Source organism: Heptranchias perlo, chromosome 5 (assembly GCF_035084215.1).
Source record: "Heptranchias perlo isolate sHepPer1 chromosome 5, sHepPer1.hap1, whole genome shotgun sequence".
NCBI lineage: Eukaryota > Metazoa > Chordata > Chondrichthyes > Hexanchiformes > Hexanchidae > Heptranchias > Heptranchias perlo.
Genome location: NC_090329.1, coordinates 13,852,167 through 13,879,593, shown reverse-complemented (window position 1 = coordinate 13,879,593; position 27,427 = coordinate 13,852,167). Strand labels below are relative to the sequence as shown.

The window sequence follows — 27,427 nt, the reverse complement described above, 5'->3', positions numbered from 1 at the left end:
ATCTCCACATTCTCCTTCAAAAACTCGCACCAACCTGACTTGGATATGTCGTTGCTTCTTCATTGCCACTGGGTCAATATCTTGAGTTGTGAATGGATCTGAGCAATGTAGAATTGTAAGTGGACAGCCCCAATCTTGAACTTGTAGAAGGAAGGTCACTGAAGCAGTGGTTTGGACAAGGATTTAGATGCTGCTTCAGTCTTGCGACCAGCCGGAATTTGCTGCAGCAGGGCATCTCACAGCGTGCACAGTTAGTTAAACTTTTACCTGCACCCTTCAACTCAGATATTTTGCCCTATAAGCTGCTGGAAATGAGAGTTGATAACGGTGCGACGAGGGCAATGGGGCTTCTGGGACCTTGGTAAATGACGGGAGCAACAGTGTATCTCCTTAATCAATGAGATTTAAGGATTGAGAAATAAACAGAGCAAGGAATGAGAAGGAGGGTGAATTAGTGAATTCAATGTCAAATCAGGTACAGAAAGAGAAATAGAGAGGGAAAGGAAGACTGGATTAAGAGAGAGAAGAGACACAGGAAAAATAAGAATTTTTTAAAAAAAAGTTAACATTTGACATTTTTAAAATATCCTCCAATTCACTACCTGAAGGAATGAGACTCCACACTTTCATTTGTTCACTCTCTGTGCAAGAGAGATTGATTGCAGCCGTTAACAATTATCACATTGTTAAAATGGTACATGCGCTTAATTATTAGACTTAACTTTCTGTGGCGAGTTTAATGGGCAATTAATGTGCAAATACAGCAACTTTGTGAAACTCACGAAGTTAAGGGCGAGATGCCATTGTCGCGAAGCTAACGGCGGAGCAACTTGTGGCAATATACAATTCACGGGGTATCTCTTCCTCGACACAAGTTTTTTCTTCCCCCCCCCCCCCTTTAAATTCTGGCCCATTGTTGAAAAATTAAAAGTTAAAATTAGATGCTAAAAGATATGAATTAACCACAAGGTGTTTGGTGAGACTCGTGAGGGGAAAATAAGAGCTAGGTTTTCTACCAATGTGCCAAAACCTTCAGTTAGTGTTGTTTGACTCCATCCCGCCACCCCCCACCCCAAGCTCATTCATGGACAATTCAGTATGTGTTGCAATAAAAACTGAAGTTCTGATTGGATGATAACTGAGCTTTGTGGCATTAAGAAGTTCTCTTTAGTCTGTTATCTCTGAGTACTCTTGTCAATTTAACTTGTCAAATCGTAATCACCTCCTTGTTCGTTTGTGGTGCCTGACATAAATATGGTATTGTTGTTTCATGGCCATGTCTGGCTGTCCAAAACACAACTGGTTTTCTGATTTATTGGAATTGATGTGGCTTTGTGTCAACTCGATAAATCAACTGCTTTGTATGTTCTGTTAGCTTGTCACAGTTGGCTGCTAAGTGCAATTATCAAAGGATTGCTTTTATATCAAATGAATGAATGGTACAAAACATCTCCATGATCAGTTGTTCTATTACAGTACCAATATCCGATTGGGGCTTGACTCTAAAAATGTGGCTTGCTTATAAAAACAATGTATTGTCATTTCAGGAACTAGGAGAACAGTACTTTTCCAAGCAGTTGTTTTCATTTGTATTATAAATTACTACTTGTTTTGTATAATATGTTTTTGCTGCTTTTCATAATCTAATTCTAAATAAACTCCAATAGAAGTTTGAGTCAATGAAGTGAGCTGAGAATTTGATATTTTCAACCTTCTGGATTGACAGGGGATGTTTAAGTTCTAGTGTAGATTATTATTAGGGCAATTGTTAGCTTTGGCTATGCTGACTTAGTACAGCAGAGCGTGAAAGGCCAGGTTTTCCGATTGTAAGGGGTACAGACTGCTAATAATTGCCAAGAAAACGATATTGGAAAAAGCCTGAACTGTAACAGTTATGAATGTGGACTTCTAAACTGTTGTAAAATGTTACAACAACAACTTGCATTTATATAGCATCTTTAACGTAGTAAAACGTCCCATGGGGCTTCACTGGAGCATTATCAAACAAAATTTCATACCGAGCCACATAAGGAGACATTAGGACAGGTATCCATAAGCTTGGTCAATGTGGTAGGTTTTAGGGAGGTGAAAGAATTAGAGAGGCGAGTGGTTTAAGGAGGGAATTCCAGTGCTTTAGGGTCTAGGCTGCTGAATGCACGGTTGCTAATGGGGCGATGAAAATTGGGGATGTGCAAGAGGCCAGAATTGGAGGAGCACAGACATCTGAGTGCTGTAGGGCTGGAGGGGTTTACAGAGATAGGGAGGGGCGAGGCCATGGAGGGATTTGAATAGAAGGATGAGCATTTTACGGAGGGTGCAAGGTGGGAGGCCGGCCAGGAGAGCATTGGAATAATCGAGTCTAGAGGTAACATAGGAACAGGAGTAGGCCATTCAGCCCTTCGTGCCTGCTCCGCCATTTGATAAGATCATAGCTGATCTGTGATGTAACTCCATATACTTGCCTTTGGCCCATATCCCTTAATATCTTTAGTTGCCAAAAAGCTATCTATCTCAGATTTAAATTTAGCAATTGAGCTAGCATCAAGAGCGGAAGAGAGTTCCAAACTTCTACCACCCTTTGTGTGTAGAAATGTTTTCTAAACTCGCTCCTGAAAGGTCTGGCTCTAATTTTTAGACTGTGCCCCTACTCCTAGAATCCCCAACCAGCGGAAATAGTTTCTCTCTATCCACCCGATCTGTTCCCCTTAATATCTTTTAAACTTCGATCAGATCACCCCTTAACCTTCGAAACTCCAGAGAATACAACCCCAATTTGTGTAATCTCTCCTCGTAACTTAACCTTTGAAGTCCGGGTATCATTCTAGTAAACCTACGCTGCACTCCCTCCAAGGCCAATAAGTCCTTCCGAAGGTACGGTGCCCAGAACTGCTCACAGTACTCCAGGTGCGGTCTAACCAGGGTTTTGTATAGCTGCAGCATAACTTCTGCCCCCTTGTACTCCAGTCCTCTAGATATAAAGGCCAACATTCCATTAGCCTTATTGATTATTTTCTGCACCTGTTCATGACACTTCAATGATCTATGTACCTGAACCCCGAAGTCCCTTTGGACATCCACTGTTTTTAACTTTTTACCATTTAGAAAGTACCCTGTTCTATCCTTTTTTGATCCAAAGTGGATGACCTCACATGTTTCCACATTGAATTCCATTTGCCACAGTTTTGCCTATTCACCTAATCTATCAATATCCCTTTGTAATTTTATGTTTTCATCTACACTGCTTACAATGCCACCAATCTTTGTGTCATCAGCAAACTTAGATATGACATTTTCTATGCCTTCATCTAAGTCGTTAATAAATATTGTGAATAATTGAGGCCCCAGGACAGATCCCTGTGGGACTCCACTAGTCACATCCTGCCAATGTGAGTACCTACCTATTATCCCTACACTCTCGCCTTTCGCTCAGCCAACTTCCTAACCAAGTCCGTACTTTTCCCTCGATTCCATGGGCTTCTATCTTAGCTAACAGTCTCTTATGTGGGACCTTATCAAATGCCTCTGGAAGTCCATATAAATAACATCCATTGACATTCCCCTGTCCACTACTTTAGTCATCTCTTCAAAAAATTCAATCAGGCACGACCTACCTTTCACAAATCCATGCTGGCTCTCTCTGATTAACTGAAAATTTTTGAGGTGTTCAGTCACCCTATCCTTAATTATAGACTCCAGCATTTTCCCCACAACAGATGTTAGGCTAACTGGTCTACAATTCTTAAAAAGCAGAGTGACGTGCAATTTTCCAATAGAGTCATAGAGTCATAGAGCACGGATAGAGGCCCTTCGGCCCATCGTGTCCGCGCCGGCCATCAGCCCTGTCTACTCTAAGCCCATATTCCAGCATTTGGTCCGTAGCCTTGTATGCTATGGCATTTCAAGTGCTCATCCAAATGCTTCTTGAATGTTGTGAGGGTTCCTGCCTCCACAACCCTTTCAGGCAGTGAGTTCCAGACTCCAACCACCCTCTGGGTGAAAAAGTTCTTTCTCAAATCCCCTCTCAACCTCCCGCCTTTTACCTTGAATCTATGTCCCCTTGTTATAGAACCCTCAACGAAGGGAAAAAGCTCCTTAGTATCCATCCTATCTGTGCCCCTCATAATTTTGTACACCTCAATCATGTCCCCCCTCAGCCTCCTCTACTCCAAGGAAAACAAACCCAATCTTCCCAGTCTCTAGAGGGACAGTTCCTGAATCTAGAGAACTTTGCAAATGCCCTAACTATAATCTTTCAATGTGCTCACCTACTTCCTTTAAAACCCTGGGATGGAAACCATCTGGTCCTGGGGATTTGTCACTCTTTAGTGCTATTATTTTCTTCATTACTGTTGCTTTACTTATGTTAATTTTATGGATTCCCTGTCCCCGATTCAGTATTAGTTTTCTTGGGATTTCCGGCATGCTATCCTCTCTTTCGACTGTAAATTCTGACGCAAAGTAATTGTTCAACATGTCTGCCATTTCCCCATTGCCAATGTCAGTATCCCCACTTTCAGTTTTTAAGGGACCAACACTGCTCCTGACCACCCTCTTTTTCCTAATGTAACTATAAAAGTTCTTCATATTGGTTTTGATGTCCCTTGCAAGTTTCTTTTCATACTCTCTTTTTGTAGCCCTTACTATCTGTTTTGTGACCCGTTGTCAATCTTTGTATCTTTCCCATTCGCCAGGATCTGTGCTATTTTTTGCCTTATGTCTTATACTGTCCCTCACCTCTTTAGTTGTCCATGGCTGTTTTTTTTGGCAAGTAGAGTTCTTGCCCCTCGGGGGTATAAACCGATTCTGTATCATGTTAAATGTTTCTTTAAACATTTTCCACTGATCATCAGTCGTTTTACCCATTAACAGATTTGCCCAGTTTACTGTGGACAGTCTCTGTCTCGTCCCATTGAAGTCGGCCTTACCCAAGTCTAGAATCTTAGCAGCTGACTCACTTTTTTCCCTTTCGAACACTACCTTGAACTCGATCATGTTATGATTGCTATTGGATAGATGTTCGCGTACAGTTAAGCTGTTAACTAAATCTGGTTCATTACTCATTACTAAATCTAGCATGGCTTGCCCCCTTTTTGCCTCGAGGACATACTGCTGTAGAAAACTATCCTGGACACACTCGAGAAATTCGCTACCTTTCTGACAGTTGCTAGTCTGCTTTCCCCAATCTATGTGAAGGTTAAAGTCCCCCATTAAGACCACTATGCCTTTCTTACACGCTTGTCTAATCTCTGCATTTACACAATCTAGCACTTCAGAGCTGCTGCCAGGGGTCCTATACACAACTCCCACTATAGTGTTAGATCCTTTCCTATTTCTCAATTCAACCCATAAGGTCTCTGTTGGCTGCTCATTATATCCTCCTTTATCATTGAAGTGATTTCATCTCTAATTACTAAGGCTACTCCACCCCCTCTTCCATTTTCCCTATCTCACCTGTAGACCTTTATAACTCGGTATATTTAGTTCCCAATCCTGACCATCCTGCAGCCATGTCTCAGTAATAGCTATCATGTCATACCCTCCAATTTGAATTTGAACCTGTAGTTCATTTAATTTATTCCTTATACTCCGTGCATTTGTATATAGAACTCTTAGTTGGGCCACACACCCTAGCCTGACCTTCAGCTTTGATGCTGGGTTAATTGCTTTACGCCTTCTAGTTTTCACTTTATCTGTAGTGCCTAAAGTACACGTTCTTTCTGCTGCTCTACACTTTTCCCTTTCACTTGTTCTTGAACAACTGTTTGTACTATTTGTATTGTAAATTTCCCCTGGGTCTTCCCCTCTCTTGCTGCCCTCAACTTTACTCCCTTCTGACTCCCCGCTCAGGTTCCCATCCCCCTCCCACTTTAGTTTAAACCTTCCCCAACAGCACTAGCAAACACCCCCATGAGGACATCGGTCCCGGTCCTGCCCGGGTGTAACCCATCTCGCTTGTACTGGTCCCACCTTCCCCAGAACCAGTCCCAATGTCCCAGGAATCTAAATCCCTTCCTCCTACACCATCCCTGCAGCCACGCATTCATCCGGTCTATTCTCCTGTGCCTAAAGCCACTAGCACGTGGCACTGGTAGTAATCCTGAGATCACTACCTTTTGAGGTCCTTTTTAATTTATCTCCTAACTCCTTAAATTCACCTTGCAGGACCTCATCCTTTTTTTTTTAAACCTATGTCGTTGGTACCGATATGGACCATGACTACTGGCTGTTCACCCTCCCCCCTCCAGAATGCCCTGCTGCCGCTCTATGACATCCTTGACCCTAGCACCAGGGAGGCAACATACCATCCTGGAGTCACGTTTGCGGCCGAAAAACGCCTGTCTGTTCCCCTTGCAATTGAATCCTCTATCACTATAGCCCTGCCACTCCTCTTCCTCCCCTCCTGTGCAGCAGAGCCACCCGTGGTGCCACGAACTTGGCTCTTGCTGCTTTCCCCTGATAAGCCATCTCCCCCAACAGTATCCAAAGTGGTATATCTGTCTGAGAGGGAGATGGCCCCAGGGGACTCCTGCTCTACCTGCCTAGTCCTTTTACTCTGCCTGCGGTGACCCATTTCCTTTCTGCCTGCGTAATCTTTACCTGCGGTGTGACCACCTCACTGAACTTGCTATCCACGATAGTCTCACCATCATTGGCATGGATGAGGGTTTCAGCAGCAGGTGAGCTGAGGCGGGTCAGAGACGGGCGATGTTACTGAGGTGGTAGGCGGTCTTAGTGGGGTAGAAAGTATGGGGTTGGGAGCTCAGCTTGGGGTCACATAGAATGCCAAGGTTGCGAACTGTCTGCTTCAGCCTCAGACAGTGGCCATGGAGAGGGATGGAGTTGGTGGCTAAAGAATGGAATTTGTGGCGAGGACCAAAGACAATTTGATCTTCCCATTATTTAATTGGAGGAAATTTCTGCTCATCCAATACTAGATGTCTGACATGCAGAGATAGTGGAAGGGTCGAGGGAGGTGGTGGTGAGGTAGAGTTGGGTGTCGTCAGCTTACATGTAGAACCTGGTGTGTTTTCAGATAATGCCGCCGAGGGGTAGCATGTAGGTGAGATATAGGAGGAGGCCAAGAATAGATCCTTGGGGGACTCCAGAGGTGATGGAGCGGGAAGAGCAGCCATTGCAGGTGATTCTCTGGCTACGACTAGATAGATAGGAATGGAACCAGATGAGCGCAGTCCCACCCAGCCAAACAATGGAGGAGAGGTGTTGGAGGATGATGGCGTGGTCAGCTGTCTTGAAGGCTGCAAACAGGTTGAGATGGATGAGGAGGGATAGTTTACCATAGTTATAGTCGCTTAAGATATAATTTGCGACTTTGATAAGGGCCGTTTCAGTGCTGTGGCGGGGCGGAAACCTGATTGGAGGGGTTCAAAGATGGGCACGGATTTGGGAGGCGACAACATGTTCAAGGACTTGTTCAGGAAAGTGATATGATATGGATAACTGATTTTCTAAAATCACATTGAAGTCCTGGAAATCTGAAACAAAACAGAAAACGCATGAAACAGTCAGCATATGTAGAGAGAACTAATGAGGTTACAGTTGTTATCCTTCAGAACTGGAAGATATTACAGATAGACAGTATTTGAAAAGGAACAGAATAAGAGGAGGAGGGAAGGGGAAATGAAAAACACAACATGCAGAAGAAATAAAACAGAATGATCTGTAAAGTGCTTAAGTGGAGAATAGGAGATGGTTAAATAGCAGAAGTGATATTAGCATGAGACAAGAGGAGGTATAATGAGAGTAATCAAGGAAATAAAGACATTTACAAGGCAGTGTGTCAATACCAAAAGGAGTGGAGAATAGTCAGGTAGAAAGGGGAAGCAAGAGAAACTGGTAAAATGGTGCAGACTCCAGTGGCCCTGGAGCCTATCAGAAGAAGAAGGCAGGTTGACATCAAGGTTACAGATCACCTTACCAGAACTGTTCCCATGGGGGGGGGTGTCCACCCTAAGGACCAACCCGGTCCTTTCCCTGATCCTTGGAAATGCTGGCACACCTGTGTTACGTTGCCAGTACCTCCTGCCACCACCTGGGAGCTATGGTTAAGGCCAGAAGTTGTTCGTCAGTGTTCAGGCTAGAGGACAGAACAGTGCTTAGTAGAACGATAAGATGCTGCCCCTTTAGCTTTGTTGAAACAGGGGAGGTCTAAGACAAGAGGTCAGAGAATTGAAGCAGCAAGCAATTGGGAGCTCGGGGTTTCACTTGCTGATGGAGGTGTTCAGGAATGAGGTTACCTAATTTGTGTTGGTCTCCCAGATGAAGAGGACACCACACCATGAGCAGCAAATACAATATACTAGGTTGGAGGAAGTACACATACGTTGTTGTCTCAACCAGAAGTGTTTTGGGCCCCGGATAGTGGTGAGAGGAAGGAAAAAGAAAGAACTTGTATTTATATAGCGCCTTACACGACCTCAGAACGCTCCAATGCACTTCACAGCCAATCAAGTACTTTTGAAGTGTAGTCACTATTGTAAAGTAGGAAACATGGCAGCCAATTTCACACAGCAGGATCCCACAAACAGCAATTTTCTAATGACCAAATCATCTATTTTAGTGATGTTGGTTGAAGGATAAATGTTGGCCAGGACATCAGGGAAAACTCCCCTGCTCTTCAAATAGTGCCATGGGGTCTTTTACATCCATATGAGAGGGCAGATGGGGCCTCGGTGTAACGTCTGAAAGACGCCACCTTCGACTCTGCACTGAAAGAAGGTGAATAGGCAGATGTTGCATCTCCTGACCTTGTATGGGAGGTGATGGGGAAGAATGTACCAGGATGTCACTGAGCGAACGGTCCCTTTAGAAGGAGGGAAGGGGAAGATGTGTTTGGTGTTGAGATCATGTTCGAGATGTGGCAGAAATGGTGGAAGACGATCTGTTGAATGAGCAGGCTGGTGGGGTGAAAGGTGAGGACAAGGGGACCCTTTCATGGTTTTGGTAGGGGGGAGGGCAGAAGTGTGGAAAGTGGGACGGACTCAGTCAAGAGTCCTGTCTATTACAGTGAAGGGGATTCTTGGCTGAGGATAAAAGATGACATTTCGGAAGTTCTGGTGTGGAAGATGGCAACATCAAAGCAAATGTGACAAATGGAGAAACTGAGAGAAGAGAACGGATAGAAATGCATAGAAGTTACAGCCCAACCAGTTCATGTCGTCATTCACCCTCCATATGAGCAAATAGTTCTAAACGCATTTTCCCACCTTGTTCCCATATCCCTTCAACCCGTTTTCCTTCATTCACCATCCAAACCCCTTTTCCTTCATCCACCATCCAATCTAATCTTGAACGTTCCTCATACTCTTTCCTTATCCTCCTCTTAACCGCTTACTTTTTTTCATATTTTCCTTTTGGTTTTTTTAATTATTGTTCTTACAGTCCTCATAGGCCCTCTTCAATTTTAATTGGTTTCTAACCTCTCTCTTTATCCATAGTGCGATTAAACTACTAGTAGTTTACTTTTTTAATGGAATATAATTATTCTGCAGCTTTGCAGTTTTTTTTTAAAATTCCACGGCCCTGTATGCCAATTTCTCCCTCCACCTCACCTCCGCCAGCTTGCTGCTCCTCTTTCTAAAATCTGCCCTAGTCGAGTGGAATGAAGTCTTTGCAGGAAGAAGTATAATCCAGGTGATTGTGGGAGATGACGGGCTTGTAATAGATGTCAGTGGAAAGCCTATCCTCATTTAGAGATGTAGATGTCTGGGAAAGGGAGAGTTAGAGATGAACCATGTAAAGGTAAGAGAGAGGTGGTAATTTGAAGCAAAATTAATGAAATTGTCTAGATCAGTGTAATGGAAAAAGTCAGGGAGAGCAAATGAATAGGACTGGAAGAGTGTTCAGCAAATCCTACAAAAAGACAGGCATAGCAAGTACCATGTGGATTCCCAGAGTAACACTTTTTTTATCTGGAGGAAGTAAATGGAGTTAAAGGAAAAGTTGTTCAATGTGAGAACAAGTTCAGCTTGGTGGAGGAGGGTGGTGGTGGTGGATGAGGACTGGTATTGAGCCACTGAGGAAGAAACAGAGGGCCCACTCTGCTGAGGTATAGAGGGACTGTACACCCATAGTAAACAGGAGACAGTTAGGGATGGACAACTGGTATTTAAGTGACTGGGCATCAGAAGAATTGCAGATGTAGGTAGCGACTGGACAAGAGGGGGAAAATGTCAAGATAAGAGGAAATAAGTTTGGAACAAGAGTGGGCTGGAACAATTGGTTTACGGTGAGAGTACTGTTTGTGGGTCTTAGGGAGGAGGTAGAAGCAGGGAACTTTGAGGTTGGAGGCCATGGAAGGGGACAATCTCTTGAGATGAGGTCAGTAACCCTCTGGGAAATTATGGTTTGGTGTTCAGTAGTGGGGTCGGGAGGGTTTTAGGAGGAGTTATCAGAGAGTTGGTGTTCAGCCATGCAAGATAGAATGGCTTTGTCATTGGCTTTGATAATGATGCAGGATTAGACCTGAGAGAACGGAGCACTGCAAGTTCAAAGGGAGATAGATTAGATCAAGTGTGGGGAGTGGTGAAACTGACACAGCTGACATCACTCTGGCAGTTCTCAATAAAAAGGTGGAGAGGGTAGGCCAGACCAGAGGGGTCCAGATGGATTGGGCAGGCTGAAGACCAGAGAAAAAGGGCTAGATGGGTGGGGGGGTGGGTGGGAAGCCTCATGGACAAAAAAGTAGGCATAGAAGCAAAGACAATGGAAGAAGAGCTCAGCACCATGGCATGTTCTGAATTTGTTGAGTTGGGCATAAGGGGATGAAGCTGAGAACAGATCATTTGAGGTCAGAGAGGGGATGGTCAGAGAATATAATACAGCAAAGGGTGAATTTGGAAGGACAGATAGGGTCAGAAGAAAGGCTGAAGTTATTGAAGCTTGTGGTCCTTGCCTCCTGATGAGAAGAAAAAAGCACCAGATGATGCCAAGGATGAAATGAAACTGATAAACAGGACAGCTCTGCAATAAAGTGAGCTGATACAACTGAAGAATTACATAGAATCTAGAGTACAGATAAAAAACATTAGGCCCAACTGGTCTATGCCGGTGTTTATCCTCCACACAAGACTAAAGACGTAGATTGAGAACATGCATGCAGCGGAGAGAATGGTTTTCATGAAGCAGTGAAAGCAGTGGTTAGAGAAACATTGACTTCACTGAGATCATGGGTGGATTTGAAACGGGAAGGGTGGACTTTAAGCTCAAATCCACGTGGAATCTGTCAGAGCTGGAGACAGGTGCATGCAAGTGTATGTAAGACTAGCAAAATATGCTGAGTGAAGTGCATCACATAAAATAATGTCCTCTCTTCACAGCCCATGTCTGTTGGTTAAAAGCAGGCCTGGATTTTCCGCTATTGCGAAATATTGGCGTATCTTCAGGGTGGAGGTTCCGCCCGTCACAAAGATGTGCCCCTGTCCCCAGCTGATTTTTCCAAGATCACAGCGATTTACATTTTTTAGATTGGCTGTATGGCTTGCGCCAAGAAGTCCACCTGAGCAGTGGACAGAGTTTTACTCCTCAGGTCTTTGAGGCTTGCAACAGCGTAATGTGGCCAGTGGGCTCTTTGCCAACTGAAGTACTTTGAAGTCTTTCTGGATTTTTAAAAGCACAATAGCCTGTGTAATCAATTGGTTGGAAAGGCTTTCTGGCCCTCCAATACCCTTGCACAAGGAGAAAATGCAAGTACTGCCAGTGTTTAATTAAAGTAGTCTCTTAGAAGGATGAGGGAGCATCATTTATGAAATGTGTCCGACTCTGAAAGTAAAGTGAAAGACTCCGATAAAGGATCTGGGGTTGGTGCGTGGAAGGGAATTGGGAGAGAGCACTGGAGTAAAGCACAGACCTGGGTAATGGAGTGCCACAGAGAGCCAGAAACAACAGCAGGACTGGAGCAGAAGTTGGGTGGGTTGATGTGGCACTAGATGCTCAGAAGAGAATGGCAAAATCTGCTATTTGGAGCCACTGCTGGGAGTGATAAAGTTCATTATCACAAATCTTAGAAGGAAAAAGCAGTGTCACTTAGTAAGGGGAAAGAGGAGGAGCATGGAAAATCTCAGGAAGATTGTCAGTACCTATGGTGCCCATGATATTTCACTTATTTTTGGTTAATTAGCCATTGCAGGAGACATGCCAAGAAACACAGAAGTCATGTATGCATAAAGGCTTGAAAATATTTGAGTGATTTGATTTTGTTGGTTGTGATTGGTAGTTTTTATTATGATTGGTGACTTTCCCTACCTGTCTTTTCACTTGACAAGTTTAACTTGATGGTGATGAGCCAATCAGGTACAGGTGTTACATTTTGCAAGTCTGATGTATGACACTTTGAAGTGTGACTGACAATTTTCACAGGAGACTTATGTATAACCACCATGACCGCTCCAATGTCACTGTTGGATATGTCCCAAGTGGAAGTGTAGGGTAGAATTGTGGCCAACAAAAACTGGATCGGTGCACAGACGTTATCAACCTTTTAAAAGCACCTTCACACATGGGTGTTCAGTTCATTTGGTTCTGAAGCACACTTAGTTAGGATTCATTAATGGTACAGTATTGTGAATAGTGTATAATTCAGTATCAATTTCTGGTGGTAACTGGCTATTCCAAATGATGCCTATTTTGTGGAACAAAACTATCATGCACTGGCGCTCACTTTTACCTGATTGATTTTCTGTATTTCCTCCCATCCATCCAGTCATCTTGTGTGTACTGCTATGACTTTTTTTTCCAGCTTTGACTGTTGAGCTTTCATTATTTAAGTGAAAAAATGCATCCGTAATATGGGCGAGATAGTCATCTGTTTAACGGCATCTGCCAATAACTTTTTGTCAATTTGAAAGTTGTAAGTTGCCAAGTGCAAAGGCTTCCTCATAGGAAGGCATTGGATGTGCAGGAACTTCCATCCAATTGATCATTCATTTTCTGGTAATCTACACTGGAGTCTGTAGTTTCATTTTTCTTTGAAATTTCCTCTACTGAGACATTCTCTTTGCTCTCTGCCAGTAACTCAGTTAGCTTGTCCTCTTCTAGGGTAGATGTGACACCTGTCCATCACATGGTTATCCCAATGCTTATATGGCCAAGTAGGTAGCGCATAATTTACCTTGTTACCCTTTTCCAGTGCAATGTATGGACCTTTTTAGTGGCCTACAGTTTGTTTCACCTCACCACTCTTTAGCCTACCCGATACTTTCTAGACATAATGGTTGTACCAATATTTCTGGTGACTTTGCATATACTCTAAGTCTTTTTACGCACTTTCTGCTAACTTAAGTCAGATTATCACTTAAATAGAGCATATACTTCATCACATTCCATCCTCATCAGCAGGTTTCCCTGACCAAGTCGCTCTGATTAACTACAATTACTGTGCACTCAGCATCTGAGAAGAAACAAGAACAAGAAACCTCCCGATTCCTGCAATAGCTCCCTAAAATTGAATGAAGTCCCAGGAATTAGGATTCTGTTTGATGTGTGGCTGAGCATATTTTTCAGTGTGCCATGACCTCTATTACTGGACTTCTTCCAGATAAGAATGGAAACCTGAAATGCTGGGTCTCCATGCAAAGGAAAGTGCGTTGCTAAATTGAAGTAAGAAGACGCATTCTTCTTCATTACAGATGGAGAATGTACTTTCATGTGGGAAATACCCCGTTCCCCCCCCCCCCCCCTCCACCGAAAAAAGCAAGGCTTTCCTTCTCCTTTTAATTGGTCTGTACAGGTATTTCATTAATCAATCCCCAGTATCTTTTATTTAAACTGATTTAAAAATTCTTTCTTTCCAGATTTGATGACCTGAATTCTCTACAACTGATCAGTAGTCGGACATTGAAGCTGCACTTTAGTTTACATCGAGGACTTCATCACCATGTCAATGTTATGTTTGATTACTTCCACCTCTCTGTTGTATCGATTACTATTCATGCCTCCTTGGTTGCACTTCACCAGCCTCTAATAAGGTGGGTCTTCAGAAATAAACAATCAATGATGAGGAAGCGATACAGTAAAGCTTGAATTGTAATGCTGTAAATTATATTGACTGATTAGTACTAAATGTTACCAGAAATTCTCCAGGTTAATGTCTATATCTAGATAACATGTTCTGTAAACTCTGTAACAAATAAGGTTCTGTAGAAACTTTGTAGTAATTTTAGTGTTCATCAGAGAAGTCCAAATGTCTACCAGCATAACATGCTGTCTGCACGGGCATTCTTAAAACTCAAGTTCTTCATTCAGCTGTACAGTGATTTAGATAAAGTACAAAGGAACTGATTGTAATCACGTGGGTGGGGGGAAATCATTGTTAACCTGAAAACACCCAGCAGTAAGTTGAAGCTGGAGGAAGTTGAGATTTTTGGAATGGGATGATGGTAGTTTTAAAGGGGAGATAGACAATGTCTCAAGAGAGAACCACTGACTTTGCTAGCTTTGGATGTGGAAGGAGGTTGGATGGTCAGGGTCTGAGTGGGAAGATACTCAAAGAAGTAGGAGGTGGATCATAGATAAGATGAGCTCAGAGAGGGCACTGGATGGGATGGTAGAAAAAGTTCAGAGATAGTTGTTCAGGGCAAGGGTGGATTATCACTAACACAACAAAGGTGGAGTTAGAATTTTTTTCCACATAAAAGGTTATTAGACTGCTTTGCCCAAGTGTACACTGGGGAGAGATGATCTCATTTTAAAAGGAAACTGCAGAGTATTTGAAAAGGAAAAATATAAAAGGACATGGGGAATGGCAGAGAAATGGGATTACAGTAGATAGTTGCAGTTGAAGACCTGTAATTTCTATGATCTGTCACTTGCAATTTTCCAGAGCTCGGGTATGAAGGGTGTCAGTGTCACATCTCTCAAAGGCATCATGTGTCTATAAGGCAGAAATCATAATTGGCTCAAATAACTTTTTTTTAATTTGTCAAGTTAACCACATTGGCTCAAACATCCCATCAACTAAATGTGAATATCCAATATTAGTTCCATTTACAGTACAGTTCTAAATGTCATTTTTTAGCTGTATTATTGTCCTGAGTGGGAAGAAAAATGCTGGCTAGAAAAATATGTGAAGAAATTATTTGTGCTGTTTTGTTTTATTTTGTAGTAGTTCTTGGTTCCAGATTGCTAGTTTTTTTAACGGTGATTTTGTGCTCTAGCTTATAGGTGAACCGTTCTGTGCATTAAAAAGAACTCTAGATGTGGGCAAAGTTCATTTAGGCCACTCTAGAAGAGAAATTAAGTGAAGGGCAATATCTTACCAATTTTGGATCACTGCAATTATGGCATTGATAACTCTGTCCGACTGTAGCCGGTCCTCTCATAAAGGCTACCTAAAATGTTTGATTGCCATGTTCCAAACAAAAACTCAGAATTACAGTTGGCCTTAAAAAAAAAAAAAAAAGGGGGGGACTCCTCCCTCTGCCAAAAAGATCCCTGATCTATAGAGCAGATTTCCCAATGTGATGTGACAGTGACATCCAGTCTTCTAATCAAAGAATTTCTCAAGACTGGTTGTCCTTATTCGTCTCTTCTTTCCACCTCACAAAAAAAAAATTAGCTGTAAGGTCATGTCTATGGCAGTGATGGTTTTAACAATAACCAAGGTACTCCAATGACCGTAGCTGTAGTAAAATTCTGATGTGACCAAGTCTTTGCATTTATTAGATTCATTTTAAAACCAGTTTGTGCAACTCCTATAGGAACCAAATACATTCAGCATTAAAAGTTCTAGATTTTTTTTCATTTGCAGAAACATAATACAGGCCTAATATAAAAGTTGCAAAGTGTCAGTGATGGCACTCTTGCCTGAGTCAGAAGGTTATGAACACAAGCCCCATTCCAGAGATATATATTTTTAAAAATTATTTTATTGGTTAACCACTTACCACTTGGCATGCTCAAACCATGGTCTGTGAGGCATACGAGGCTCGTTGGCCCTGTCTATCCGCCCATGAGGCCCCAGTGAATCATTTCCTATTTGTTTATATTTTGTCTGTTACTAGGTTCATCTGATGGTGCTCCCACAATGATATTAGGTAGGGAATTCCAGGACAACGATTTCCAGCGGCGATGAAAAAAATCGCGATATATGTCCATGTCGGGATTGTGTGTAACAAGTATGAGAACTTGGAAGTGGTGGTGCAGTAGCCTCGTGGTTACGGGATTGGCCTAGCAACCCAGAAATTGAAGGTTCAAATCTCATTATGGCAAATTGTGAAACTGAATTCAATAAGTCTGGTAATTTGTAGGCCATGAGAGCTTCAGGATTATTGTAAAAACCAAACTCATTTACTAATATGCTTCGGGCAAGGGATCCTGCCCCACCCCTTACCTGGGCTGGGGTACAAGTGACTCCAGTCCCATGCTATATGCTTGACTCTTGCTCTCTAAAGAAGCTAAGTAAGCCTCTTATAGACAGTTATAACAATTTTTTTTAAAATTACTATTGTAGTTGTTCATATGTGGCGTGCGGGGTTCCATGATTCTACATAGTCTATTACAACAAAACACTTAAAACACCCTAGCTTGCCTGGTGCTCCATAAGGGAAAGCAGTTCTCTTTTTTTGGTACTGGATGTCAATTATTTGGAACACAGTTCTATTTTGTCTGGGGCCTGGATTCATATCTATGCTACACCATTACAGTTTGAGCTTCCTCTGTCTTGGTTCTAAAGGTCATTAGTAAAATTAGTTTATTCAGTTTTATCCAGGGCACAGCACAGAACTAACACTTAACTAGCTTTCTGAATCAGAGACCACAGGGATATCTGATGTGGGAAACTAAAATGTCATCAAGTACTAAAACTAAAATTTGAGTCAAGGTATATTGGACCACTGTAGAGTGAACCTTGCAGTGGACCTAACAGGTTACAGCTTTTTCTGGGACTGCTGAATGCTGAAACTGATTACAAAAAAACAAAATCTATTCCTCAGTATTCATTTCTCTTTTGCACCTTGGTGGTCTGCACTTGGGCCTTTTCCCCTCATATGGTTTCTCAATCATTTATACTGATACTGAATTTGATTTTGTTTCCTATTCAGTTTTCCTCGTCCAATGAAGAACACTTGGCTAAACAGGAATGCCCCAGCCCAAAGCAAGGATTATGCCATTCCTTCCCTCGAGAGTGTGATTTTTGGCAGTAACTATACGAAACAACTATCTCCTGATGTAAGACAATGTAATCCTGTTAATTCATAGTTGTGCTAGGATAATGGGGGGACAGAATTTTTTTAACCATGATTTGTACAAAAGAAACCACAAATACACATTGATAACTACTGTGGTAGTGGCCAAGCTGTTCTAGTAATCTAGTTTTGGCTAGTTCTTCAACATCATTTGACAGTCATGTTCATAACCGTTTTCCATCATACAACATAGAAAAACAGTTGTGGTTTGAAATAAGAATTTTTCTTACTTGGCCCGAATTTAAGTTGTCTATTGATGGAAACAAAGAGCAGGCGATCGAGCAGAGCAGGGTGAGATATAAAAGGGGAGAAAACAGAACTGCTTGGAAGAATTAAGACCTGGGGCAAATACAGAGATTTAGTTTGTGACAGACCTATTGATGGTGGCTTCTGTGTTGTTTGTAAATGGCTGTTTTTCTTAAGATAGTGGCTTCATTATGTATAAATTTGCCCAGAGAGAAAACTGAGATATGTTCCTTCTGCTCTTCTCCTCTTTTCCCTGCCCCCACCATCCCAAAAAGTTAAAATGCAGCATCTTTACTGCTGTAGTTTAAAACATTCAATTGAAAATTTGGTCTGATATAAAACAAGGTCTGTCTTACTATAACGTTCCCTCATGCTTGAGTTACACAACAACTTTTGCTGCATATTATATTTATGTATAAGATTAGAAATTTATGCCCCTGTTTGGAGCTAAAGATGGGATGGGGGTTTTATAAGTCATATTCTTCCTGGTGTTTCCTTCCTGGTTGGTTCCCTTTCTTTACATAGAATCTATAGCACAGAAACAGGCAATTTGGCCCAACTGGTCTATGCCAGTGTTTATACTGTGAACCTACCAACCCCATTACCAGTACATTCCTATCCGCTATTGCAGTCAGATATTCCTCCAATGTGCCATTCCAGCACCGATATATTTGAATGACAACTTTCCTTCCAAGTTCCTTTTTAAAATTGGAGATAATTTAGCAGGATAGACACGGTGGGGGGGGGGGACTAAATTGGGCCGTGTAGTGCCCGTTGTTTTGGCACTACACTGCCTCTCTGACATCCAAAATGGCATCTTGGGCGCGCACGCACATTTCCAGCATGACTTGCACCGGACCCCATCTTGCAATAGGAATTAGTGCATGCGCAAATACCGACTGAGTGTTCCTAGACTACATTTGAGTGTTTTGGCAGGTACTGCCTTACGGGTCAGAAAGTTACAACCATGGTTGAACAACATCCCTGCCAACCATGGGCGGTCTGCTAGGGCTCCCGCTGGGCATTGAGCATGATTGGGAGCATGCAGAGAGGCCATGCGCAGCAGGTCAAGCTGCGAGGAGACGGAGGACGAGGAGGCGCAGGGCACTGAGCAGTAGGCCCTACTTAATGAGGGCCTTCCGGGACCAAATCTCTTACCTCAACATGACCAAGGAGGATTGCATCCGACACCTGACTTTCACCAAGGAAGTCATGACCGAGATCTGTCAACTGGTGCGGCCACAACTGCAGCCTCAGAGCAGGGCAAGGACAGCATTGCCTGTGGCTGTGAAGGTCACTGTGGCGCTGAATTTCTACGGCTCAGGAGCGTTTCAGGCCTCTGCTGGCGACGTGCAACATCTCGCAATATGCAGTGCACTGCTGCATAAGGGAGGTCACAGACGCACTGTACACATGAGGAACAAGTTCATCACCTTCCCTCTCCACAGAGACCAGCAGAACAAGCGAGCACGGGAGTTTGCTCGCATTGCTGGCTTCCCCGTGGTGCAGGATGCCATTGACTGCACGCATGTTGCCCTGAGTATCAACTAGGCCGTCTTCGTCAACCAAAAGGGCTTCCACTCTCTACGTGCAGCTGGTGTGCGACCACACGCATCGAATCATGGAGGTCGATGCCTGCTACCTTGGGAGCAGTCACGATGCCTTCGTTATGCGGCAGTCCGACGAGCAAACTATCTTTCACCTGCCTCGGCAAGTCAAAGGCTGGCTACTGGGCGACAAGGGCTATCCCCTCACGCCGTGGCTCATGACACTGGTCAGGAACCCAAGCACACGTGCACAGCAGGCCTATAATGAGACACTTGCTGCCACACGCAACATTGTGGCGCACACCATAGGCCTCCTCAAACAACGCTTCCGCTGCCTGGACCGGTCTGGAGGAGCCCTGCGGTACTCCCCTGAGCAAGTGGGCAGATTCGTGGTGGTCTGCTGCATGCTGCACAACCTCGCCATCATGAGGGACCAGCCTTTGCCACTAATGATTCGAGAAGACCCTGCGGAGGTGGAGGAAGACGCAAGGGTGCAACAGGAACCACACGCCTTATCTGCAAGGGCTCTGCGTGCTCGCCTGATCCATGCCTGCTATCAATAATTTGAACTGCATCCCCCAACTCACCAACAGTCCTACACCCTCCACCTTTCCGCTCCCACAAGACAATCAAATCACCCTCCATCTGATTACACATTTGTGTCCCTCTCAGCTCATTGCATAAATAAAAACCACCACCAAATGCAAAATCAAAGTCTCATTTATCAATGAATAAGTGAAATTATACAAACATAACAGAACTATTCACCCTTGTGCATTCCCATAGTGCCTTTTGTTCGTGTGCCTCCACCTATCCTAGTGCTCCTATGAGGTGCTTCCCCAGTGACTGGAGCATGGCTGGTGGGAGGCTGCTGGCCTTCAATGGAGGAGCGTGCAGATGGCCTTGGAGGACAACCTCGAGCAGCTCTGGGCCTGGAGGGCCGGACTTCAGACTGCACCATCGCAGCATGGGCTGCAGCAGTCTGGCCTGGCTGGTCGATAGGCAACAATAGGGGCACTGGCAGAATGGCAGGGGTGGGAACAGGAAGGCTGTCGTCCTGCAAGAGGACAGCAGGTCCGATTGCTATGGCGCCACTGCTACTCTCCCGGGGCGGCGCCTCAGCAATCCTGGTGATCAGCTGGAGAATGGATTGCTGGAGTGCTGTGATGCGCTAGAAGGCCCCGTTCCACAATGGTCCCCAGACCTACGAAAGCAGCAGTCTGAGCTTCCAAGGCAGCCGTCTGAGCTCCAAATGCAGCAGTCAAACTTTGGATGGCAGATGTTTGTGCTGCAGTGGAAGCTGTGACATCAGACATCAGACGCTGCATCATGGCAGGCTCCACAGGTGCACTGATGGAGGTGACCACCCATTCCATGTTGGAAAGGATGGGCTCCGGGCTCCAAGCTCTGCACAATCACCCTCCATCTGATTACACATTTGTGTCCCTCTCAGCTCATTGCATAAATAAAAACCACCACCAAATGCAAAATCAAAGTCTCATTTATCAATGAATAAGTGAAATTTGGTGGTGTACACCCATCAGCTGTCTTCTGTAGCCTGGCCCATTGAAGTCCTCATCTGACTCCTCTGCAGCAGAACTAGTGGGCAACCTCACCCTCCGGCGAGCTGGCACCTGTGGGATCCATTCCCCCCGCCCCGGCTCCTGCGCACTTGTGCTCGGTGTCTCACCACGTGCAGATCCCTCCTCTAACCTAACCTCTAAAGGACTCTCAGTGTCGGTCTCTGAGCTGTTGGAAGCAAGTGTCAGATCGACTGACTGTGTGGCTTCAGTGTCCTCCTCCCCCTCGGAAGGTGCCAACATATGTTCTTGGGTATCTGCAATGACAAAGGGAAATGGGTTGAGTTGTGGGGTGGGGAGAGGAGCAAGTAAGACATGCATGCTGACGGCATCTGCAGCACGTGAGTCAGAAAAGATTATGCGAGGAGGAAGATGTGGAAACGGAGAAGGAACATTAGATAGGCAGAGATCCCCTTCATCGGGACCTCCAGCGCAGCATGTTGTGATGGCTGCAGCAGTGGCCCGCCCAGTGATCCTAAGCGCTGTCTCCTCAAGGGGAGTGAGGATGTATAAATGTTCCCATCCACCCTCTGGTCCCTCCTGCTGCCGGCTGTTATGCGCCACCTTCTCCTGCAAGACAGGGGACAGTGTGTCATTGAGTCTCCTGCAAGGTGTGTGGGTGATGTGCGTGCCGTGGTCGAATAGCTGCCAGTTTGTGTGACCTGTGAGTGGTGGTTGTGTGACCTGTAAGTGTGGTACTATGTGCGGGTGAGATGCAGTATGCCGAGTGCAGCATTGCGTTGGATGGGCAGTGTTTGTTGGTGGGTGGGTGACTGGGAGTGTGATGTGTGGAGCAGTGGTGCAGTTGGTAGGATGTGCCACTTGACACTTGCATTCACCCACCTTGACCACTCGTGTCAAATCATTGAACTTCTTTCAGCACTGCATCCACGTGGGTGGTGCAGTGCTCCTGGCGTTTACTTCCTGCACCACATCCTGCCATTGCCTGCGGAGCTGCAGTCTGGAGGGTCTCCGGCCACCCTGCGGGTACATGTCGGTCCTCCTTTCGTCCACGCCTTCCACCAGGACCTCCAGAGCATCATCAGAGAAGCGTGGAGCCCTCTCTCGTGCCGGTCATCCTATCCTCGTGGCCATCTTTCTCTCCTAGTAAGCTGTGTACCTGCCATTTGAAATGTGCACCCGCACCTTTAAGAGGTGCAGGCTGCTGATGTGCGCTGTGCATGCCCCATTTCCAACTTCCTCATTCTCCGTGCAGCCTCTCGGCAGCGTGGGGAGCGCTGGCTGCACGGAGATATCATGATTAGCAGACAGCACGAAGTTCCTGTGCTGCCTGTGCAGGGGCCATCGGGCGCGGGGTACCAGCGTATCACGCTACCCCCACCCAAAAACAGCCCTTAACAAATTTTTCCCCCAAGGAATAGGAGTAGTCCATTCATCCATTTGAGATTGTTCTGCCATTCAATTAGACTGTGCCTGATCTGTACCTCAACGCCATTTACCTGTGTTTGCTCCATATCCCTCAGTTCCCTTCCTTAACAAAAATCGATCGATCTTGAAAATTTAATTTGATCCAACATCCACAGCCTTTTGTAGGGAGGGGGGAGGGGGAGAAAGAGTGTTCCAGATTCCTTCTACCATTAGTGTGCCAAAGTGCTTCCTCATTCCACTCCTAAATGCCTGGCTCTAATTTTAAGATTATGCCTCCTTGTTTTGGATTCTCCCACCAGACGAAATAGGTCCTCTGTATCTATCCTATCGCATCCCTTTATCATTTTAAACACCTCAGTTGGGTCACCCCTCAACCTTCTAAACACAAGGGAATACAAGCCAAGTTTATGCAATCTGTCTTCATAATTTAGTGCTTTAAGCTCTGCTATCATTTTGGTGAATCTGCACTGTACCCTCTCCAAAGCCAATGCATCTTTCCTGAAGTTCAGTGCCCAAAGCTGAATGCAGTACTCCAGATGGGGTCTGACCAAGGCTCTGTACAGCTGAAGCATCACTTCCTCACTTTTCTATTCTGACCCCCTTGAGATAAAGGGCAACATTCCATTAGCCTTCTTGATTACTTTTTGTACCTGTGCACTAGGATTTAGTGATTTGTGTATCTGGAGACTTAAATCCCTTTGCACCTCCGCAGCTTCTAGTCTTTCACCATTAAGAAAGTATTCCCAGTTATCTTTCCGGGATCTAAAGTGGATGACCTCACACTTTCCCACATTGAACTCCATGTACTATAATTTTACCCACTCACTCATTATGTCCCTTTGTAACTACCTGCTCCCATCCACACAACGTACTGGGTATCCTAACTTAGTGTCATTGAACTGTTAAGTTAATGTTCTTGTGTAGACCCTTCAGAACAGGGAGAAATTACATATGAACATTTAAAAAGGAAGAGAACAAAGTGGAGGGAAAACATATGCGCACACACACAACCCCACACCCAAATGCTCCTCAAACTTGTGTTGAGATTCATTGGAACACTGTGTAGAAGGCCAAATTCAGAGGGGTCAAGGTGAGAGCAAAATGGGGAATTATAGTGGCAATTGACAGGGAGCTCTGGGTTACACTCATGGACAGAATAGAGGTGTTGAGCAAAGTGGCTATCTCTGTGTGGAGGAGACTGCACTGTGAGCCACAGACACAGTATACAAGGAGGAAGTATCTGTAAATTGCAGTCCCACCTGGTTTGGGGCCCTGGACAGTGCTGTAAGAGGTGGTGAATGGACAGGTTTCCTGAGTTTTCACAGGAAAATGCCAAGGGGAGGGGGGGTCGGTGTGGTTTAAGAATAAAGCAAGGAGGGGAGGGGAAGATGTGTTTGGTGGGATCACATTGGAGATGACAGACAACAGTCTGTCAAATAAGAAGGCTGGTGGGGTGGAAAGTGAGGACAAGGGGGCACCTTTCATGTTTGAGGCAGAGAGTAAGGGCAGAAGCATAGTAAATGGGAAGGAACCAGTCAAGGGTGTTACCTACCATGGCTGAGGGAAAAAGACATTTCAGATGCTCTGGCTTGGAAGTGGCACCATCAGAACAGATGCAATGGAGACGGAGAAACTGGGAGAATGACTAGGACTGAAGATGGGAGCGAAATCTGTCATTTTAAATCTCGCGTTGCTGCAAGAGATAAACAGTGGGTAGGAATGTGCTGATTGAAAAGGGAAGAAATAAAGAAAATGTATTTGTGGGTCTCAGACCAACATGAAGGTGAGAATTTTTGTAGGTAGAAGTTTTGCAGCATTGGCCTTCAACTTATACAAGAGTTTCTTGGTTTTCTTTGGTTGGAATTTAGGAGATGGGCTTGATCTTGTTTATGCAGATCACCTTGAACAAGGGTATACGTAGCACTTAAACATAAAACTATTTTGCAATCTTACGATGTGGTGCCTTACATTCTTTGTCTCCCACTTGCGCAATTTGAGTGCACAAAATTAATTTCCACCAAACTTGTTTCATTTTCAGGGAAGCTTTTTTGTGGTGCCAGAAAGCTGTATGCAATATGCCTACAATTTCCATTACAATCTCTGTGCAAGCTTGCTGCTGGCTTACAAGGGCCTTTTCAACTACTTCACCATGGTTACAAAAGAATTACCTACATCTCGCAGGATGGAACTAGGTAAGTAATTGTAGATTCACTTAAATGAGAATTTTTCCTTCTGAATTATGAATTTCACCAAAACATTAAACCAGCAATCAGATGTTTATTCCCACAACATATCATTAATATATTAAAAAAACTTGTACCTGAACACGTTTCATCAATTTTTTTTCCTTCATAAATACCTGTGTTACGTTTTATAATTTTAAAACAGCCTGTGTAAACTTGTCTCACTATAGTTACACCCTCCACCCTAATCTTCCGCCATCCCCCCTGCCTTGGTGAAAGTGCTGAGTACTGAATTACATCTGTGTGCCCCAGTCCAGGTATCCCTCACCCTCTCCCTGCTTCCCCTGAAGGCTATACTTGGTCTTGACTCCCTGGGGAAGATTTTAACCTCCCTGACCGATTGGGAAAACTGGTGGTAGCGCATCAGCTGCCTGCTCATTACACACTGCACCCGATTTATCCTCCCCTCTGAAATCAGTGGGGTGTATAGTGGCAGATTGATCCACTAACGTCAGTTTTCCACTCGGTGGTAAATCTGTTTTTCCCCCCCGCCCCCCACCGTGTGCCTCACCACAAGAGATTGAGTAGTCTTTGTTAAACTTTTGAGGTGCTTGGTGAGGTAATTAAATACAAAAATAGATTGGAATACAAGGAAGAGCAGGCAAAATGCTGTTTGTTCATGGATTTTAAATGTGCACTTCTTAATTATGTTGAAGACTCCTACAGAATGCATGTATATTGTCATTATTCTTCAGATTGATATTCTGCAGTGATAATATGCTTGTTGAAGCACAAGGATAATTTGTTCATTTAGTAAGTTTGTGAATAAGCTATTTCATAGAATGGTACAGCACAGAAGGAGGCCATTCAGCCCATTTGTGCCTATGGCCGGCTCTTTGAAAGAGCTCTTCAATTAATCCTACTCTCCTGCTCTTTCCCCATAGCCCTGCAAATTTTTCCCCTTCAAGTCTTTGTCTAATTCCCTTTTGAAAGTTATAATTGAATCTGCTTCCATCACCTTTTCAGGCAGTGCATTCCAGATCATAACTCGCTGAGTAAAAATTTTTTTCCTCTTGTTGCTTCTGGTTCTTTTGCCAATTACCTTAAATCTATGTCCTCTGGTTACTGACCCTTCTGCCACTGGAAACAGTTTCTTCTTATTTCCTCTATCAAAACCCTTTTATGATTTTGAACATCTCTACATCAAATCTCCCCTTAACCTTCTCTGCTCCAAGGAGAACAACCCCAGTTTCTCTAGTCTCTCCATGCAACTGAAGTCCCTTATCCCTGGTATCATTCTAGTAAATCTCCTCTGCACCCTCTGTAACGTCTTGACATCCTTCCTAAAGTGTGATGCCCAGAATTGAACACACTACTCCAGCTGGGGCCTAACCAATTATTGATTGTTTTGTGATCAACTGATCAAATTCAGGATTAGATGTTTTGACTTAAATTCTTAGCCACAAGTGAAGTCCTTTTATTACCTTCAGTAGTACCAATTAAATATTCCACTATTCTGTTTTGATTATTCACTTTTTTTTTAAAATAGGGGGTGTTTTTTTTGGGTATGAAAATATGAACAGTTTTTTCCCCCACAAATGTTTGCACTGCATTTCCATACAAAAACAACAAATTGCATTTATATAATGCTTTTAAAGTAGAAAAATGTCCCAAGGCACTACACAAAAGCCTAATTTTTTTTAAAAGGAGGCATTAGGAGGGATGACCAAAAGCTTGGAGAAAGAAGTGGCTTTTAAGGCGGTAGAGAGGCTGAGGGGTTTAGCGAGGGAGCTCTACAGCATGGGATCTAGACAGTTAAAGGCAGTGGAGCAAAGGGGTGATGCCCAAGATGCCAGAATCAGGAACTGAGATATCGGGAGGGATTGTAGGGCTGGAGGAGGTACAGAGACAGGGAGGGGTAAGGTCATGAAGGGATTTAAATACAAGAGTAGGAATTTTAAATTGGCAGGATTGATGGGTGAGTGGGACTTAGTGCTAGATAGGATACAAGCATCAGAGTTTTGGATAAGCTGAAGTTTACGGAGGACAGTGGATGGGAGGCCAGCCAGGAGAGCATTGGAAAAGCCGAGGCTGGAAGTGATTACGGTATTGATGAGGGTTTTAGCTGAAATACGGACAGAAATGGGCAATGTTAGAGGTGGAAGTAGGTGTTTTCTGTGATGGGGAGGATATGAGGTCAGGTGGAAGTAAGCCCCAAGGTTGCGAACTGTTTGGTTCGGTCTGAGTCAATGGTCAGGGAGAATGATGGAATCGGTGGCAAGGGTATGGAAGACAATAGCTTCAGTCTTCTCCATGTGTAACTGAGAGAATTTGTGGCTCATCCAAGACAGAATGCTGGCCAAGTAGTCAGACAACAAAGGTAGAGCAGGATGTTGTCATTGTACATGTGGAAGCTGACCCCACGTCTTCCTATGATGCTGCCAAGGAACTGCATGTGGATGAGTAAGAGGAGGAGGCCAAGGTTAGATTATTAGGATACTCCAGAGGTAACTGTGCAGAGGTAGGAAGAGAAGCTGTTGCCTATTGTAGCCAGAGCGTCTCCAGCAAGAGTGCAGCCTCACTGAGCTGAACAACAGAGGCGAGGCATTGAAGGATGTTGTGTTCAACCACGTCAAAAACTGCAGAGAGATTAAGGAGGGCTAATGCGTCATAGTTACAGAAAATATTTGTGACTTTTGGTTAGGGCCATTTCGGTGCTGAAGCAGTGGCAGAAGTCTGATTGGAGAGATTCAAACAGGTGGTTCAGCTTGGAGAATGGATTCATGATTGGAGACACTTCAAGGGGTGAAATGTCATCTTGGTACCTTCCTTGAAACTGCGTTCCTTTGGTTAATATCAAGCCATTCTTTACCTGACTCTTCAACATTTATCACAGAGCTCCAATACATTTCTCAAATGATGGTGGGGGATTTGAATTTGCTGGGGATGTAAGTGTTCTGGGCCAATGCTGTGTATTGTCATTGGGTGTAAAACTAAGGGAGCTGAAATGGGAAATCTGAAGCTTTTCATGCCTCCCTTTCACAAGCACGTGTATAAATCTAGTTTTTGAGCAACAGAAATCCGACGTTGAACTGATTTTCATGAGCTAGGAACTGGATGGTATTTGCTTAGCATTAACTTTTATTCTAGGGCCATTATTTTTCTTGTAGATCAATACATATTTTATTGAAATGAGTTTATATGTCAAATGCTTTTTCTTGCAAGTTATCTTTCATTTGACCAAGGTTGAGCATTATTTGTAGAATAAGTGCTGTAAGGTGAAT

General features: G+C 44.0%; 1 protein-coding gene across 6 annotated transcripts in view; it reads left to right on the top strand.

The window, feature by feature from the left end:
• Positions 1–27,427, top strand: part of fam135a (family with sequence similarity 135 member A) — a 268,472-nt gene that overhangs the window by 83,876 nt on the left and 157,169 nt on the right. For all 6 annotated transcript variants that reach the window (XR_010962864.1, XM_067984032.1, XM_067984030.1 and 3 more), the window contains 3 exons: positions 13,809–13,982; positions 17,055–17,181; positions 23,999–24,152. Coding sequence is in view for 5 of the 6 variants with exons in the window: in XM_067984032.1 (XP_067840133.1) it covers positions 13,809–13,982; positions 17,055–17,181; positions 23,999–24,152 (455 nt within the window). In the remaining variant the exon portion in view is untranslated. The remainder of the gene's footprint in view (positions 1–13,808; positions 13,983–17,054; positions 17,182–23,998; positions 24,153–27,427) is intronic.